General features: G+C 36.4%; 1 protein-coding gene across 3 annotated transcripts in view; it reads right to left on the bottom strand.

The window, feature by feature from the left end:
• LOC127529131 (uncharacterized) overlaps positions 1-19,051 on the bottom strand; it is a 168,683-nt gene that overhangs the window by 103,376 nt on the left and 46,256 nt on the right. For all 3 annotated transcript variants that reach the window (XM_051931714.1, XM_051931715.1, XM_051931716.1), the window contains exons 3-6: positions 11,361-11,429; positions 8,047-8,118; positions 7,602-7,655; positions 1,834-1,893 (exon numbers count right to left, since the gene is read on the bottom strand). In XM_051931714.1, coding sequence (XP_051787674.1) covers positions 1,834-1,893; positions 7,602-7,655; positions 8,047-8,118; positions 11,361-11,429 — 255 coding nt within the window. The remainder of the gene's footprint in view (positions 1-1,833; positions 1,894-7,601; positions 7,656-8,046; positions 8,119-11,360; positions 11,430-19,051) is intronic.

The following is a 19,051-nucleotide window of genomic DNA, read 5'->3' as shown; positions in this document are numbered from 1 at the left end:
GGGTCACTGCTTTTTGCAGATGATGTTGTCCTGTTTGCTTCATCAGGCCGTGATCTTCAGCTCTCTCTGGATCGGTTTCGCAGCCGAGTGTGAAGCGGCTGGGATGAGAATCAGCACCTCCAAATCTGAGACCATGGTCCTCAGCTGGAAAAGGGTGGAGTGCCCTCTCAGGGTTGGGAGTGAGATCCTGCCTCAAGTGGAGGAGTTCAAGTATCTCAGGGGTCTTGTTCACGAGTGAGGGAAGAATGGAGCGTGAGATCGACAGGCGGATCGGTGCGGCATCCGCAGTAATGCGGGCGCTGCATCGGTCTGTCGTGGTGAAAAAGGAGCTGAGCCGCAAGGCGAAGCTCTCAATTGACCAGTCGATCTATGTTCCTACCCTCACCTATGGTCATGAGCTATGGGTAGTGACCGAAAGAACGAGATCGCGAATACAAGCGGCTGAAATGAGTTTCCTCCGCAGGGTGTCTGGGCTTTCCCTTAAAGATAGGGTGAGAAGCTCAGTAATCCGGGAGGGGCTCAGAGTAGAGCCGCTGCTCCTCCGCATCGAGAGGAGTCAGATGAGGTGGCTCGGGCACCTGATCAGGATGCCTCCTGGACGCCTCCCTGGTGAGGTGTTCCGGGCACGTCTAACCGGGAGGAGGCCCCGGGGAAGACCCAGGACACGCTGGAGGGACTATGTCTCTCGGCTGGCCTGGGAACGCCTCGGGATTCTCCCGGAAGAGCTAGAAGAAGTGGCCAGGGAGAGGGAAGTCTGGGCATCTCTGCTCAAGCTGCTGCCCCCGCGACCCGACCTCGGATAAGCGGGAGACAATGGATGGATGGATGGTAAAGACCAATATTGCAGGCAATATTTATTATGTGAGGTGTAAAATAATGAACATTACGCCTTTCACAGTCACCATGCATCAAAGATGCAGCTTGCCAACGGGGGGCATGACTGCAATTTTCAAGCTATAAACAAAACTTGTTTTAAAAATTTTGTATTTATCACGTACTCAGCACCCATTGTTTTCAATGCTGCCTCTGCACCAAGCATCACCAGGTAATAAAATGTTCAAAACGGTCTTTCTAAGGGCATGACACAAACAAAACACAGTAAACACATCCTTAGCCATGTCATCAACTTTAGTTTCTGGTTTGTTATTAAACAATCTGTATATCACTGATGCTAACTTTACAAAGATACAAACTAATTATTCTGATAGAATTGTCAGAACCACTTTCTTCTGCAAAAACCCCAAATGAATATTAAGGTCCACTGATTCATGTTTTCTCACTGTTTCACGCTTATAATGTCCTGCAATACAATGTTAGAGCTAGAACAACAAAACTGACCTCACACTGTCTTACTCTTGACTATTGTTCAATTTAAGGTCAGTTAGTTTATACTTTTTAAATCGTAAATATTGGAAAAATATGTCCTGTACTGGATGTCTATATACCTCCACTACTGCAATTTTTTTTTCATTTTATTTTCATTTACTGTAATATTATTTGTGTTGTAAAACCTGGTTGGATGGTATGTGGTGTAAGCAAATATTTATTTTAAATAAATATTGTATGAAGCCCTCTAACCTAGTCTGACCTCTTTATTTGATTCTTGCAGAACATTTTCCTCTCTCTGTGCCCTGACAGGCAAGGCAGACATCCAAGGAGGAAAACACTAGTTTCATGTTTAGAGACATCAAAAGCATCATGCACCTAAACCAATACGTAAACCAAAATAAAAAATAAGCTGCTAGAATATTTTTTAAAACACACTTTTTAATCCTACAGCATCACCACACTCACTTTAAGATCTTCCAAAATTAAAATATACATTTACTGTACCTGAGACAGCAGGGATGTGTACATTCCAGATTGGGCCTTTCTTATATCCAGATGATGCAGCTTTAGTCAGAAAAATAAATAGTCATTAATTATGTTTAGGGTAAAAAAAAAAAAGAAAAAAAAATTGAACTATAAAGACATTGAAAACTAGTTTGTTTAGTCATTATTTGATTTCTGTTTTAAATTTTACAGCCATTTCTTAACCTCAGAAATCCTTAAGCAATTGTTTGGGTTTGGTGGTGGTGTTTGAAATCAAGGAATTCAATGGTTACATGTATTTGTTCTTTTGATGTATTTTTTTCTATATTTGATGATATATGTAACATTATTGTTATAATAGTATAAAGGTCAACATTGCATACTTCTTGGCTGTCTGACTTTATGGGTGCTTATTCAAAAGAGAGTGACTTATAATTATTTTTGATCTCCTGGTTTGGACTTTGTCTTTAACATTTTTGTCATTCAGTTTTGGCTGATTTTTTCCTCATGTCTTAGGTTTTGTAAAAACTGATTCTAGACTTTTTGGTAATGATCTTAGCTTGTTTGCTGACTCTTCTTGTCTCCTAATACTTTAATAAAACCTTTATGAACAGTCATCACACTAACTTTCTTCAAAACATAAGGGAGGTGCCAAAATGCATAACAGAGCAAACAAGGTAAGGGATAGGTAAAAAAAAGTCAAAATATCAGAGAGAGAAGTCTAGGGTACCGAATGTCAAAAGCTGAAGATACAAAAGCTAAAGAGAGTAAGCAAGAAAGGTCATTTTGTTATCTGGATCTGCTTTCCCCTAACTAAACTACAAAAGATATTAATTTTGTTTTCTAGCAATGTAGGATGAAGCAACAGTGATGTTCAACTATGGGAATAACAACAAATGTCATTGGCACAAACAACACTGCAATGGCCATGCAAAATTAGAATAAAATTGATGTTCCCACAAGAAAACCAAACAACAAGATTTTGACATAGTGATGTGAACATAATTAAGATATGATACATTACGAGGGGTGCATAAATATATAATACATTTACAAAAAGTGTAAAAAAAAGTAAAAGTACACAGGGATTCCAAAACTCTGTTATAATATATGGATGGGTGAGAGGAGGTTAAAATGTATACTATCCTTCATAATCTGACTCATCGGTAGTACAAAGTGACAGCACAACACATTTTGGCAATTGTTAGGAAGGTTAACCAATGCCTAAACAACCTCAGGCTTTACAGGAATCTCTGACTTCCCTGTCTGTTCTAATGTTTACGAGTGTCTAATGCAGTTACTGGCACCACAACATCCTGGTATATGGTGCCTACTCAGATCAAAATCATAAGATCGCAGGCAGCAAAAATCATTAATGACATCAAGTGGCTTTCTATTCAGGACATCTATAACACCCGTAGAAAAAGATACAAGCAATTCCAATTGTGCTTCTCACTTCTCCCTTCTGACAAACAGTATGTGACCTTTCAAACTTACATCAGAAGCTCCAGAGACAGTTTCTTTTCCCAGATTATAAGAATACTAAACAGCTAGTCATAATAAATGTAGCATGTTAATATTGTATATATATATATATGGGTGGCATGGTGGTATAGTAGTAGTGCAGTTCAAGCCCTGAAGACATTTGGGTTTATTCTGGGTGCTCCAGTTTTCTCATAAATTCTAAACACTTGCATATTACGTGGATTGACAATGCTAAACTTGGCTTGTGTGTTTTTACCCTGCTATGCGCTTGCACTCTGCCCAGGCATTATTTCTGCCTTGCACTTAATGCTTGGCTACTAAGTTTAAGCATCCCTGTCCTGGATAAGCAGTTTTAGAAAATGGATGGATGTAAATATATGTTGCATTTTACGGATGTTGTGTCTTTTGTTTATATAACAATGCTGTTATTATTCCGAGGAGACCTGTAAGTAAGAAATGTATTATATTATGTACAATGACAATAAACATGAACTTGAAGAAAACTGTAGCCCTAACCACTGGTAACGCTCAAAATACTAATTTCAGCATTTGTGAGGAAACCACACCCCTAGGGTCAAAAGTTTTATATGGCATGAGACATGTAATGATGTGATGAGGACTGCTGGACTTCTATTAAAAGGGCAGGAACTCACTTTCTTCTGAAAACAAATTCACAGTGTCTGTTTACTATCAGAACACTGATCAATTAGGTGCATTTTTGCCCTGAAAAACATATTTGGTATATTTTAAGGCTTTTTATGTTTGGATATACCTGAGAAAATTCCACGTAGACATGAGGAGAAAGTACAAACTGTCCACAAACTCTATTCAAATCCCAGGGCAATGAAAAAAATAAATGTTGCAAATGAACCCTACAGCCATCTCTCTAGGACCAAGTATAAAATTTTTCAGGCAACAGAAGCACTGCTTAAGGTTATCAGCCTTCTTCAGGATCCAAGTCCCCTGAATAACAGATTTCTCATACAGGCCTCACGACTCACTTTACGTCCTGAAATAATGAAGAATGCTCTCATGCATTAAATATGTACCAAACACATGTACTATATTGCATTCCTACATCAGGACTAGTTTCATGTGAACACTGCAAAAATCATGGGCCTTCTCAAACCAAAAGGGAAAAGCTTTCTGTAGGTGACAAAATGACATCACATCATAGCCAACACTTCAAAGCTGAGAAGCAAATGATTATCTACTGCATTAAATGGTGAGAAGAGAAGGTGAAGGAAGTGCAAAGTTTGTGGAAAACACTAAATAAGGAGGTCTTTTTCCAGATGATGGAGATGCTGTAAAAGGTCAAACTCAGATAGTCTCACGCATCTTATTGCTCCAAGAAGAAACACTCCTGGAAGATAATGCTGTCTTCTAGCAGTGCTGGAAAGAATACTTGAAACTATGTCTGGGCCACACTATTATCATTCTAGTCATGCCTCATTATCCAGGAAACACATCACTGGGTTAATCAACCATCCCCAAGGGACTTTTTGCAAGCCAGTAAATAAATGAGGACAGCAAGGATTGTAGCTCCTGATGGCATTCCTGCAGAGATATTCAAAATTTATGGTGAAGTACTTTCAAGCAAGTTTCAAGTTATCACCAAGATCTGGAAACTAAAGATGAAAAATTACCATTGATATTATCCTCAAGAAAATTAAAAATTGTGGAAACTACCCTGACATCACCTTGCTGTGTACTGCTATCAAAGTCCTCAAACAGGTGTTTCTAAATTTTCCAGTTTCACTTCCAAAAGAAATTCTTCTTAGGACCCAGTGTAGCTTCATTCCATCCCAAGGTAATATGGACATGATTTGTAGCCCCATATATCCAGAAAAATACTGGGAATATAAACAAAAGCAGCACATGACCTTCATTGACCTGATGAAGTCCTTGGGCTCCACTGGTCGGGAAGCCTTCTGAAAAAGCCTTTGTCAACTTGGATATCCTACTGAATTCATATCTTTCTTGAGGCTATGACATTACCAAATGAATACAACAGTCTTTTGCAATGAGACTAAAATAAAACCATTTACTATCTGAACCAGTGTTAAACAGGTGTGTGTTATTATGCTGACCCTTTTCACAATTTACTTACACTTTAACCTCTTCCAGATCCCTGTACTCCCTTCCTATGGTGTCTACATCAAACAGTGGATTGAAATGAAAATAATAATCCAGTATGAAAATAACTGTGCTGTTTTTGACCCATTCTGTAAAAAACCTTGAGACTAGGTTTACAGTTGTAAGTACACAATTAATTCTTGAATTATTTATTATTAATAATCCATCCATCCATTATCCAACCCACTATATCCTAACTGCAGTGTCACGGGGGTCTGCTAGAGCCAATCCCAGCCAACACAGGGCAAAAGGCAGTAAACAAACCCCGGGCAGGGCGCCAGCCCACCGAAGGGCATGCATACACACACCAGGAACAATTTAGAATCGCCAGTGCACCTAACCTGCATGTCTTTGGACAGTGGGAGGAAACCCCTGCAGACATGGGGTGAACATGCAAACTCCACGCAGGGAGGACCCGGGAAGCGAACCCGGGTCTCCTAACTGCGAGGCAGCAGCACTGCGCCACCGTACCACCCTCATTAATAATTGTATTATTTATTTGTATTTATCTTCTTATTTGCCTTTTTCTTCTTAGTATTGTTATTAAAGTGTGCTTGAGTGTTGCAATCATAACCTTCATGTTTTTTTCCATACAAACAACTGTAAACCTAGTTTTGCTCAACCCTATATATATATGGTGAAATTTTCTTGTAACTTTTTTTTGTATTGTTATTTCATAATGTTAAAAAAGTTAAGTGTAAACCTTAAGAATAACATATCCTGGAACAAGCTAGAAAAAAGTGGTGATAGTAAAAATGATTTCAATCATTTCAATCCATATGTGTGCTTGACTCTACAACCTACTGAGTCTAGTGTCTCAATTCACTTTGTAAATCTGATATGACAGTGTACTGATATCTATCTTAAATCTGAAATATGAATAAAATGAATAAATCAGACAGAATGTGACCTAATAAACAAACATAATTACCAGCTGCATGATGACTTCAAATTCTTTATAGTGTGCAGGATGTTTGCAAATTGCCCAAAATTTAATCATCTCTGCTTAATCTTTATGCCACACTCTCTCAGAAAAATACATGTTTTAGGTGCCAAAAATTCACCTTGCCTCAGGCAGCTTTTTGTGCAGGTAGAAAAATTAGCCTTGCTACTAAAAATCCTAATGAAAATACTGTATAATTACGGCAAGAACCAAACCATAACTGTAAATTAATAAAGGAAAAATTAAATAGAAAAAAAATTATATATCTGTTGTAGGAGGAGAACAAGCATCACAGCTAGAATGGAGAATAGTTTATTACCCGGATGGGAGACCAGAACAATGACACATGCAAATTGGTCAGTGGGACAGAGGAATAACTGTGTCTTGCCAGAATAATATAATAGATAGACCAGCAAAAGCTGAGAGTCGGGAGTTGTTCCATCCCCCATACACCAGGTGGCTGTGGTCCTCAGGTCGTAGCCCTGTAGGGACACCCGCAGGGATGGTTGGGAGTTGGGAGTCCAGAAGTGCATCCCTGTCAAGTTCCCTGGGTATCATTAAAGGATGTTGTCAGGGGAAGACCTCCCTACTTTTTCTATGGCCCGGAAGTGTTTCTCGGAAGACATGGCGTAGCACCGGAAACATTCCTAGGTCTGACATAAAAGAAGTCCAAAGCCTCACTTCAACTGAGTCAAAGCTGGGATAAAAGGAAGGCAACACTCAACTGGTGGAGAAAGGAGAAAGAATGTTTAGTATTTTGATATATTGTGGCTGATTAATGGAGAGAGGATTTTGGAAAGGTATTTTTTATTAATAAATATCTTTTATTTTATCACATTGTGTGTTGTATTGCTATATCTACGGTTTGGGGCTCTCAAGTGCCCCCTGGTAGTTACACATTATAATATAACCCAACTTCATCCGGCTGGCAGTTACACCCAGCTGGGCATATCCAGTATTAATGTTTGATATGTCATCTATTGGAATGTATTTTGTAAAGCATGTAATAATAAAATTATTTAAACTTTTAACTTTATCCTATACACTGCTTAGAAATATATGCACAAGATTCAAATTTGTGAAATATGAAGTGTTATCCATCAACAGTACCTAGGAATAAGGATTATTGTTGTGATAAAACTAAATTTGATTTAATAGAAATATAGTGCAAAACATAACATACTGTATTCACAAACATTAACATAAATTATACAACTTGTTGTACCTGACACATTTGTGCGAATAAAATCTTGGGTGGCCTTAGATCCAATCTGAGTAACTTCAGTAAGATAAATAAAAAACAAATTTAATACAAAATTCTATAGCTGTAATGAAAGATAAAATTAAAACTATATGATATAAAACTTAAAAAAGAACAAAAATACATGGCTAGACAAAAAAAAATATTACTTTTATAACTTAGGTTTCATTGACAGTTTACATACACAAAAAAATCTGACATGAAATTATTTCTGAAATAATCTACTTACAGTTGTGCTCAGTTGGTCAAATAATAAAAGTACTTATTATTTAGAAAAATAAGCTTATTTTACAAATATAAATTACTAGTACTTATCATAAAGAATGTAAGTGCGTTCAACTGGTTAGAATGATGGATATGGTTTCTTGTTGACTTGAACATTTTTACATTTGTAAAATTGACAGCTTACCTGGTTTAGAGCTGTTTGTCAGCTTCTGCGTGACCTGGGTATGGTTTGTCTCCAATTGAGTTGGTTTATGTTCTATGGGGGAAAAAAAGATTAATCACTGGTAACAATGATGATATGGAAAATGCAAAACATAAAAATACACTGAAGCTAGATTACCTTTAATCAAAAATGTGCCTAATGAATATTGTTTTCAATTCCCATTTAAACTAAATTTGAATATATGTATTTAATATATTTTGGATTGTGATTTACCTATACCATCATGGATGGTGTACATTTTAGAGGGTATTTTGAATTTACCTTATTATTTGCATTACAATTTACTGTTCTTAAAATCTTAAGATCTGTTTAACTAGACTTCTTAAATCTTTGTCTTACATGTGCAGTTTATGTTTAGGTCTTACAGGGTTTACATCAAAACCACTGCTACAAAAGAAAAATGGCTAATCTATAAAGTTAGTTTCTTACTTTGAATATTTAAGGCAAAAGATGCCATGTTTGAATGTTACAAAGGTTTGGCAAAGGTCTCTCAATTTGTGTAACAGAAGAGTGGATGTGTTTCGTTAAAGATTATTGAGTTTAAATTGACTACTGTAATAGTTCAAAATCATGGTGTAAATATAGATAATCGGGGTGAATTTCTCTAATGCATTGTAGCATTAAAAACATCATAAACTCCATCATCATATCAATTGTTAATTTACAAGTGCTTCCCAAAGCCTACTAAAGTAGCGTGTTACATCCTTTATAAGCTATGTGCTCCCCAACTCATTCCTTGATTGCTAAATGCTTATACAGGCAACATCTTGTGCCAACCTTAGAGACAGACAAGGTTGGCAAATAGAGCACACTATATTATAACTGTCTGTCATGAAAGTTTCATGTAAATGTACAATACTAAGATCTAGACTTGAGTAGATGGTATGATTTTTATGTTAAATGATAAATTTCTGCATTTCAAGTTAAATCATTGGGTAGTAGCCAATACCCATTCATACCCCCATCCTTTTGGAGACTTGTTACGCCTTCTGTATATGGTTCTCTGCATTGAGTACACAGGTGATTTGAAGTTACCAAGGACTTTTATGAATATTGTACATTGCAGCATAGTAGAATGCAGTGTAAAGAACTGTGGAAATTTTTAATATATAATGGAATTCATTTATTCATGTGCATTTAAAAATTGTGGAAAAATACAATATACTGTACAAATAAAAAACACGCACAAACAATTTACAAATAGCCTCCTGGCTTTCCACTTAGTGTTTGTACAGATGAAAAAAGAGTGAAAGTAGGTTTAGGTTGTGATGTGTGTTCTCTTATTTAGTTCACTTCTCTCTAAGTGCCTTATAAACTATGACCCACTATTGCCACCTAAGATAAGAAAAATCTCTTGTTTACAAACGTGGTTTTCTTTTATGCTGTACATCCATCACTTCTTTTGCATTTATTTTAGAAACAATAGGTGTCTGATTATGTGCTTATTTGTATACTTTTTTCAATTTGTTATAAAATAATGATATCATTGTTTCTTTACAGAAACGTATTAATTCCAATGTATGACCAAAAACAACACCATATAATTAAAAGTATTGTCAGTTGTTTTTCAGTTGGCTTGTGATGCGTTTTGGTTAATGACAGTCAATGACAGGTGTGACAATCAATGTTAATGCAATGTTACAGTCTCTGAATGTACAGCGTTTGTACAATGTTTGGGGTGCTGCTATGGCCTAAGAGCATGGTCATTTTTGCGACAGTTGATGCATTGTTTATTTGGTGAGGTCAGAATTATAAATGTGTGGCTATTGTGTAATTAAAATTTTACCTGATTAGTTAAGTTTGTGTTGAAGGGTGCTAAAGATATATAAAAATACAGAATCTATATGAGGGAAAGACAGGCGCACCAAAATGTTAAGAAAAACAGCATAATCTTGAAATAAAGAAGATGACCATTTCAGGCCTATTTCTTTTTCTTTACTACACTCAGCTCTCTGCCTGTGACATCTACTCCAGCATAATTTGTAAGAATGGAGAAGAAATAGGCTTTCAAAAGAAATAATTTTTTCTCTTTTTTTATCTAACAGTAACCAATCAATATTTAAAATAAATCAAGCTAAGTGCAGTGGTTCAGTTTAGTTTTAGTTGTAGTCCACTTTTTGCCAAAGGGTAGAAAAAGTCCTTTTTAATTCTTTTAAAGTGAATAAAATTCCAGTCATTTTCATACTCGGTCCTAATGGCTCCATGTAGCTGCAAGTTTGTATTAGAACCAACTTCCATTTTTAAAGTACTACCCTACCAAAATGTTCTATGTTCTGGAATCAGAGCCTAAATTACAAAACTATGTTTGGTAAATGTTTATTAGAATATACCAACCAATTAAGTATGTTACATAGGAGATTATGTAGCGTTTCTTTTTAGATTTTTGTCATCATTGTGATTTTCATTCTGCTTTTACATTTTCTGTGGTTAATTACTCCATTACTTACTAATGAGTATGTTAGCTGAAGTAGTTGCAGCTTTTCAGCATTGAATAACATTTGTCCAGGTGTCTGCTCTGGTCCTTGTTAAAAGTTATTATGATACAACCAAGAAATAAAACTACTCATACAAGACAATAGGAAAACAATAAAAGAATGTTAATTATTTAAAGCTAGAGCAAAATTATAATTATATCTAAAATTGGTATAAAAGTAAAAATTACACTGTTGTGCATTTTGGAATGCAGAATTAAAGAAGACAAAAAAGACCACCTAATTCAGGGGTGGGTAATGTCGGTCCTGGAGAGCCACAGAGGCTGCAGGTTTTTGTTCCAGCCCAGTTTCTTAATGAGAAGTAAATTATTGCTGATGATGCACTTATTAAGTGACATGTTGATGTTTCATTTTAATGGTCTTGCTTGTTAAGGTTCTCCACTCTTAATTGCTTATTTAAATCTTAAACTGCTGCATTCAGTGTTTTAATGGCTCCTTATTAGCAGTAAGATGTAAAAGACAAAGCAGCCAGCAGTTCTCCAGCTAGCATTTTTCCCCAAGTACATCTGTGTGTGTTCATCATGCACTGTTTGATTTAATAAAACACTTAATAGAAAAATGTGACAGACTGAAAATGATCTGTTTTAGGCTTCAAATCATTTGGATGATATCCTTGGATAGGAAAAAATCTACAATATAAGAGTCTTGCATTGCGCAGACTAACAAGCCATAAAATTAAATAAGGTCTGAGATTGGCAAGGATTGGTTCTAAAAACTTTCTGAAACCCACTGTTCTTCTAAAAAACCAAACCACCAATAAAGTAATAATAACAATCTAGGTACCTGGCATTGACATTTTCCTAAAATGGGATATCTGATTTGGAGTGGTCTGCCAAACAACTGGCATGGCACCTGTAAAAAGAGAATTAAATTAGAATAAAGTACAAACTAAACAAAACACTTTCTAAATCAGTGTAAACATTTAAGAAAACATTTGGTTAATTTCTGCTGTAAATATTCTTAAAATGTAATCTCTTATAGCACTCAAACAGAAAAAAAAAAGTATAATGTGCTAGCCAAACAGAGAAGTGTGCAGGCACCTCAATGATCTACCCACAGATGGAAAAAGTGAATGATTGAAAACAATCCAGATTGGAGTAGGGGGTTCCGAGCAGCATAGCTAAAGAGAATGAAGGTTGTTTTTTTTTTAGTTTCTTTCTGTAACTATAACAGCAACTGTGGACTTAAAATATATAACATTTTACATATACAAGGTGATGTGTAGTATGGCTAATTTGGTAAATCATTGGCTCAGGATTTTTCAAAGGAATTTTCCAAGGTTAAGAGTTGGAAAGCCACCTCATGACTTATCTCTTATTTTCCTCTTCTCTTCACATTTTTATTCACTAACAAACGTTTCTTTTGCTTTATGGGGCAACTAGTTTACTATTTTTTTTTTGATTGTTAGAACTACAAAAACTGCATGGTGATTTACATTAGTTTTTCATTGTCAATCCCTTCAATACATTGCAATAAAAGTAAGTAAGTAGTCTCTTCAAGTAAGACCTGTGAGGGGAACACCCACCAGTAGAGATTGCTAACCGGGGAATCCTAAGAGAAGAAATAATGTAACCCAGTTCAGTGAATGATACTGAAAGCTCCTCACTATAATAATAATTAACCTTATATAAAACTTATATTTACTAAGGTATATTTTCAAAATAATAAAAAACTTCAAAAGAATTAAGTAATATATTGAATTACATTTTTAATTCATCATCATAAAGCATATAAAAGTTAAATAATGAGAAAGGTAAAATTACAATGTTTCAGCTTTGACAAATGTCCTTTCACGTTTGTGATAAAATAAAGACTGATTAATAAAGCTAAATCTACCACACTGATACAGAGAAGTGATGAGGAAAACAAAGTGAGTTTTGTTTCGTACAGAATTTAATGAAATTGGCAATTAAACTAAATTTGCACATGTTTTTGCAATACCTGAGATTGAGGGTTTGGGGATTAATACAATTTTTTGGGATCCTTGGATGTAGAGCAAGGATTCCCTTTCTGTGGTCACTCTCCAGTGTTGTCCAGTTTACCACTGCTTCTTCAATCCTGCTGCATAACAGGCTATATGTACACAGTAGTGCTGACATACTCCCAGTAAAATCTCAGAGAGCACATTCATTTCAGGTGTCCATACTGCAGTTGTGATTTTTTTTAAGTGGCAAGAATGTCTGAGAAAAAGAAGTTTAAGTTTCAGCGTACACATAGCTCTACTGATTAACACTGTTGTGAACCTTTATGTCAAACTTCCAGTAAATATACTAAGGTACTTAATTTTCATACATTTCCCTCCAATGCGGAAACCTAATCTAATTGGATCCTTGTTACTCGGAGAGAGAACTTTATAGTTAGACACCATACCCAAGTTTACAGCTGGCATTTAAAAAAAAAAAAAGAGGATTTTTATAAGCTGGGTTATGAGACGGCGGCAACTGTGGAAGAAAGGATTGGTTCCTGCGTTGTTTGAGTGGAACAATTTCACTGTTTCACTTTCAAGACTGGAGCTTTAGGAGCGGGGAAAGCAACTGATGGAGGATAACACACCGGGTGAGGAGAATGATAATATCCTCAAGGACCACAACTATCAAAGTCAAGTCAAAGTGAACTTTATTGTCATCTCAACATTATTTACAAGTATACAGACAGACGAAATTGCGAAGCTCAGGGTCCACAGTGTAACAACATGAAGTGCAAATAATAAATTAAAAATAGAATTAAAATTTAAATTAAAACACAAACAAGACAAGAAATTGTGCCAAGACAAGACAAAGAAGTAGCAGCAATATTGACGTGTAGTTAGGAATATGAACATTGATGCAATGTATGGTATTTGCAATCTAGATACATAAATATAGTCAATAGATATGTAATATAATAAATAAATAATAAATAATAGATTCAGATAATAGAGAAATTATCAGTGTATGATAATAGTTGTTTAAGAGATGTGTAAACAATGACAGGTCAGAATGTTTCACAGCAGAAGGATATCAAGAGTGTCAAAATACTTAAAGGTCAGTATGCTATGCTTCAGCTCTGGATCCAGCTGAAGTAAACCTAGCGCTTGATGAAAACATGTCTCTCAGAGAGAAGATCATCCAGCTGAGGAAACAAATTGAGACCTTTACAATGAAGTGGCGGTTTGGCATTCACAGATTTGCTGGCTCAGGCAGACACTTGCTTTTTTACAAGGCAAGATGTCCAGCAGACAGATGTTATTATGTATTGTAGCATCAGGGCCGAGTGCCATAATGGATACATTTTCTGCCCTTTTACATGGCTGTCTAAGGTGGTTTGCTATCCTTAAAAGGACTGCTTGCCTTTTTTCACACTAGTTGGAAAAACTGCGTGCAAACGTGCAGAGCTGCCGTTATTATGGGTGCTCTTGCTATTGATATTGATGATGTAATGCCAGCTCATTTTTTTGGTGACTCATCGCTCAATTCCATGCAAATTCAATTTTGTGCAAATTTTTAAACTTGTTCCCCAATTTTCCCATTTTACTCTTAAGAAAAGTTAAAAGTATGTTTGGATAACAAGTGGTATTTCAGATCCAGAAGGGTCACAGTGGCTGCAGGTTTTCATGCCAGTCACTTCCTTAATTTGTAAGAAAGCAAGAAAGGTTCTGCCAAAAGAATCTTAATTTATTTATGTTAATTTTAAGCATCTTGCTTTTTAAGACTTATAAACCTTAATTGTCTCCAGCACCCAAACAGTAAATGATCAGATTTGATCCCATCTTCACCTTTGTGTCTATCATAAAATGTATGCTTTTCAATAAAATATTTAAAAAGGACTATTCAGAGACTTGGATATTTTATTGAATTTATCCCCTGATTTGTGCTTCTCAATCTCCTTTTCACAGAGTTGCTAGGAGTGTTCATTTGTTTTCATTGCATAGGTAAAGATTGGGAAGCACGGCAGCAGCAGCAAGCGGAAGCATGGGAAAGCACAAGAGCACTATCTCACACATGCACATAGTGCTTTACAAGCACCAGAAAAGAATAGCCAAAAACTAATCAAATCCAGGGCGGCACGGTGGCACAGTGGTAGTGCTGCTGCCTCGCAATTAGGAGACCCAGGTTCGCTTCCCAGGTCCTCCCTGCGTGGGTCCTCCCCGTGTCTGCGTGGGTTTCCTCCGGGCGCTCCGGTTTCCTCCCACAGTCCAAAGACATGCAGGTTAGGTGGACTGGCGATTCTAAATTGTCCCTAGTGTGTGCTTTGTGTGTGGGTGTGTTTGTGTGTGTCCTGCAGTGGGTTGGCACCCTGCCCGGGATTGGTTCCTGCCTTGTGCCCTGTGTTGGCTGGGATTGGCTCCAGCAGACCCCCGTGACCCTGTGTTCAGATTCAGCGGGTTGGAAAATGGATGGATGGATGGATAATCAAATCCATCAATAAAGTTCGACTGGAGTACAGCCAACATCCAACGAGGAGAAGTAACCAACAGCAAGAAGATGATTACCCAGCAGGTGGAGGAGGCTTAAAATTGATAGTATCCTAGTGATTCAGCTGAATGAAGAACGCACCAAAGCTACTGCGGAAAAGGATAAAGATGAACTTGGTGCTGAATTCGTTGCATCTGTTCTCTGCTTGTTGAGGGAACATTGACATGTTGTGTGTCCAGTAGTATATATAGTTCAGGTTTTCTGGCTGACAATATAGACGGAGTTGGCCAGGGAAATATGCGATTTGGAGGACCACGTTAAGAACTTTATAGTGATCAGGCAAACCGAAAATTGGATCAGCTCAGTTTGTTAAGACAATTTGGTTACTTCTGATTCGGCTTCAGCCTCTCCAGGTCTCACTGTAGTCAGTGCGTGGCCGAAATCAGCACCACCAATTCAGCCACAGAGCGAGTGTGTAACAGTGAGATAGGGGTATAAGAAGCCAAAACTTAGTCCCTCCACACCAAGGTCACCAATTCGGACCCAGAACAGATTCCCAGCATTTTACAGTGTACCTGTGGAGCATGAGAACAATAAAGTACTCATAATTGCAATTCCACAGTGTGGAATGTTAGAATTCCAAACTATGTTAAACCAGCAGTTAATGTTAAATACCTCCAAGAGTTGAAAATATCTGACATGGAGGCTAAATTGGATCTTCTGCCAGACAAAGTATCTACCTTATTGCTGAATGTCAGCACTATGATATTTATTTAGAGCAATTTGAAGTATTAAGGGTTACTTCATCTCTCAATTTACCAAAGCCCAAAGAAAATGTCGGAACTTAATTGTGTCTGGCCTCTTACCAAGATTATATACAGGTATATAGGATGGGATTTATAGTAGATTGCGTTCCCTTCACTGCTGGTTAAAAACCTGGTGTGCAAATAAAAGCATAGCTTTTCTCAACAATTCAGATTTTTGAGAAAGGGCTGGATTTTTCAAGAGAGGTGGTCTTCATCCAAACTGGAGTGGATCTTTTCTTTATTCCAAAATATGGCAGCAAAACTGCCTAGCCGACTGATCAGAGCACCATTCTGTCCTTAGTCTTATGATCTTAAATCATTGGCCGTTGTTTATTCCCACTGTTACTATCCTGTTACACATAATCCCTGTTGTGGAGCATTTTATAAATTTAGTCTTGATGCAAATTTTAAATTACTTGATACCCAAAAAATAATGTGTATAAGTAGACCAAGAGAAAAAACAGATACAATTTACATCAGCTAATATCAAATTATAATATGACCTTGAGAGAGGCTTTAGACACAGTGGCTCCCCTTAAAACGAAATTGATCAAAGCACATAGAAACTCACCCTGGTTTAATGAGAGCACTCGAGCTCTTAAATTAAAAAGTGTTGAAAACTGGAGCATAGATGGAGAACAACACAGCTGCAGGTCTTTCAAACTGCATGGACAAAGAGTGTTATAAAATATAAAAAAGCTTTCTTTAAAGCCCACTCAGACTACTATTCTAAAATAATAGATAATCCTTGTGTACTGTTTAGAAAAGCAGCTAATTTAATAAATAGGAATTCATAACTACAGTGCAAAACACTAACAGAGATTAGCAGTACAGACTTTATGAACTTCTTTAATGAGAAAATTGAAAATATAAGATCCTAGATCTCAGCATCACATTGCAAACCTAATACTAGCTTGGCAAACGCTATATCGCCTTGCATTCAACACTTTAGAAATTTTAATCCTGTAACAGAACAGTAAGTCTTAAAATATAATTTCTAAAATGAAAGCTACTACTTGTTCCCTAGATCCAGAGCCAAAAAAACTAGTAAAAAGTGCAATAGATGTTCTTGTAGTACCAATTCTTAGCATTATCAATAGCTCATTATTGAATGGTGCAGTACCTGATGCACTAAATGTGTCAGTTATCAAACCATTAATTAAAAAGTCAGACCTAGACCCACATATTACCCTTTCTCTCTAAAATACTGGAAAAAGTAGTCAGTGATCAGCTTCAGTCTCACCTTACACATCACAATTAATTTGAGAAATTCCAGTCTGGCTTCTGCACCAGCCATAGTACAGCAATGTCACTAAATGTGTTGCAAGCAATATTCTGATATCTTCTGATGAAGGAAATTCCACTGTAATTATGTTGTTGGATTTGATCACAGGATTTGATACTATTGACAATTCTATTTTACTGCACAGTATGGAAAATGACATTAGGCTTACAGGCAATTTCCTTGCCTGGTTTAATCCCTATGTATTAAATTGATTCAAATATGTACAGAGATGTGCTGAAAGTACTCCATCATTTTACAAAAAAGTGAGATATGGTGTCTCATAGGCCTCAGTACTGGGATCTTCACTGTTTTCACTTTACATGGTTCCAGTGGAATCTATCAGAAAACATAATGTTAATTTTCACTCATACGCAGATGACACCCAGTTATAACTTTCTTTAATACCAAACAACATTTCTCCAATTGTTGTCCTTAATTAGATGCATTAGTGAGTTAAAGGGGTGGATGGATTAGAACTGCTTCTCTATGAGCACAGATAAAACAGAAAATTTTAAATATTGGAGGGAATGATGCTGATCGTAACAATATTATGTCATTATTTAACTCAGCTGGAATCATCATTTGTTTTACTGAATCAGCCTGTAATTTAGGCTTTATCTTTGGCACTAGAATGTCATTTAAACTGCAGATTATAAAGCCGTCCAAAACATGTTTTTCCATCTTAAAAATGTTGGAAAAATAAGGTGTTTTATAATTTTGCAGGATACTGAGAAATTCATTTAAGCATCGGTTTCTAGTAGAATTGACTGCTGCCGTGTGGTGTTCACTATTTGTTCAAATTGCTCTTTTTATATCTTTGAATTAATTCAAAATGCTGCTGCAAGAATCTTTACAAGAACAAGAAAATACAAAAACACAAGTCCAGTTCTTAAAGACTTACACTTTTATACCCTGAGTAGGGCTGCTGATTAGCTGTGTGTATACTGTTACATTATTAGTCATTAGTCCTAAAATATAAGTAATAAGAGATTTATAAACTGTTACTAATGCTCAACTACTTTGTTACTCTTTTTCTTACTCACTCACATGTGGTACTTGATGCCAATGCTGTACTGCCAAGTTGATTGCCAGCTTTTGGAAAAGTCATCTCTGATAAAAGAGAACTGGAATCATCGGGCAGAGGGTTCCATTCATCAGATTGGCCAGCCCAGTACTGATTAAACTGTGGAATGGCCAATAGAGAGAAGGCAGCTTGTAGGCCTAGGTCTCCAGAACTCTGAAAAATGTGTATCCTCATATGTAATAATTCTGTATCTTGTGATTGATATAATCAATTCTTACATTTTCCTTTGTAGTTTGTACTAACACTATTGTACTACTGTACAGTACTATTGTATTATATTCCTGAGGTCTGAGGTGACAACGACAGATTGGCTGTCTAGCCCAGTGAAGAGAATTACTTGTGTTGTGTGTATTGTATTTACCCTGTTTTTGACACCTATTGCACACCCAACATACTTGGAAAAGGGTCTTTCTCTGAATTGCCTTTCCCAACATTTCTTTGATTTGTTTTTTACCTACAAAAATATTTTTTGGGAGTTTTTTCTTGTCTTTTTAGGGAGTCTTGTTAAAGCTCACTGCAGCACTCTTTGTGTGGTTTTGGGCTATACAAGAAATAAATTGTTGTTGTTAGACGATGACACTGCTTCACCACAAGATGGACCTTCCAGATACAGGTGCATTATGCTACAATCAATTGAATCCCTAGGACTACAGGCAGGTGAACTCCATTGAAATGATTATATGACTTCTAAAACTAAATTACTTGAACCAGTGATGATTTAGGTTTGCCATGTGAGAGGGGATGAAAATGTATGCAGTTACTGTACTTTATGTTTAATATTAAATTAATTTAAATCACTTTTTAGAAATCTGTTTATACTTTGACATTAAAGCCAAAGAATAAATCCTTTGTGCAATCAAGTGACAAGTAGTAAACAAAAGGATCAAGTATACATTTAATTGTGC

Source organism: Erpetoichthys calabaricus, chromosome 9 (genome assembly GCF_900747795.2).
Source record: "Erpetoichthys calabaricus chromosome 9, fErpCal1.3, whole genome shotgun sequence".
Lineage (NCBI taxonomy): Eukaryota > Metazoa > Chordata > Cladistia > Polypteriformes > Polypteridae > Erpetoichthys > Erpetoichthys calabaricus.
Note: the sequence above shows the minus strand (reverse complement) of the source record. Positions and strands in the feature narration are given on the sequence as shown.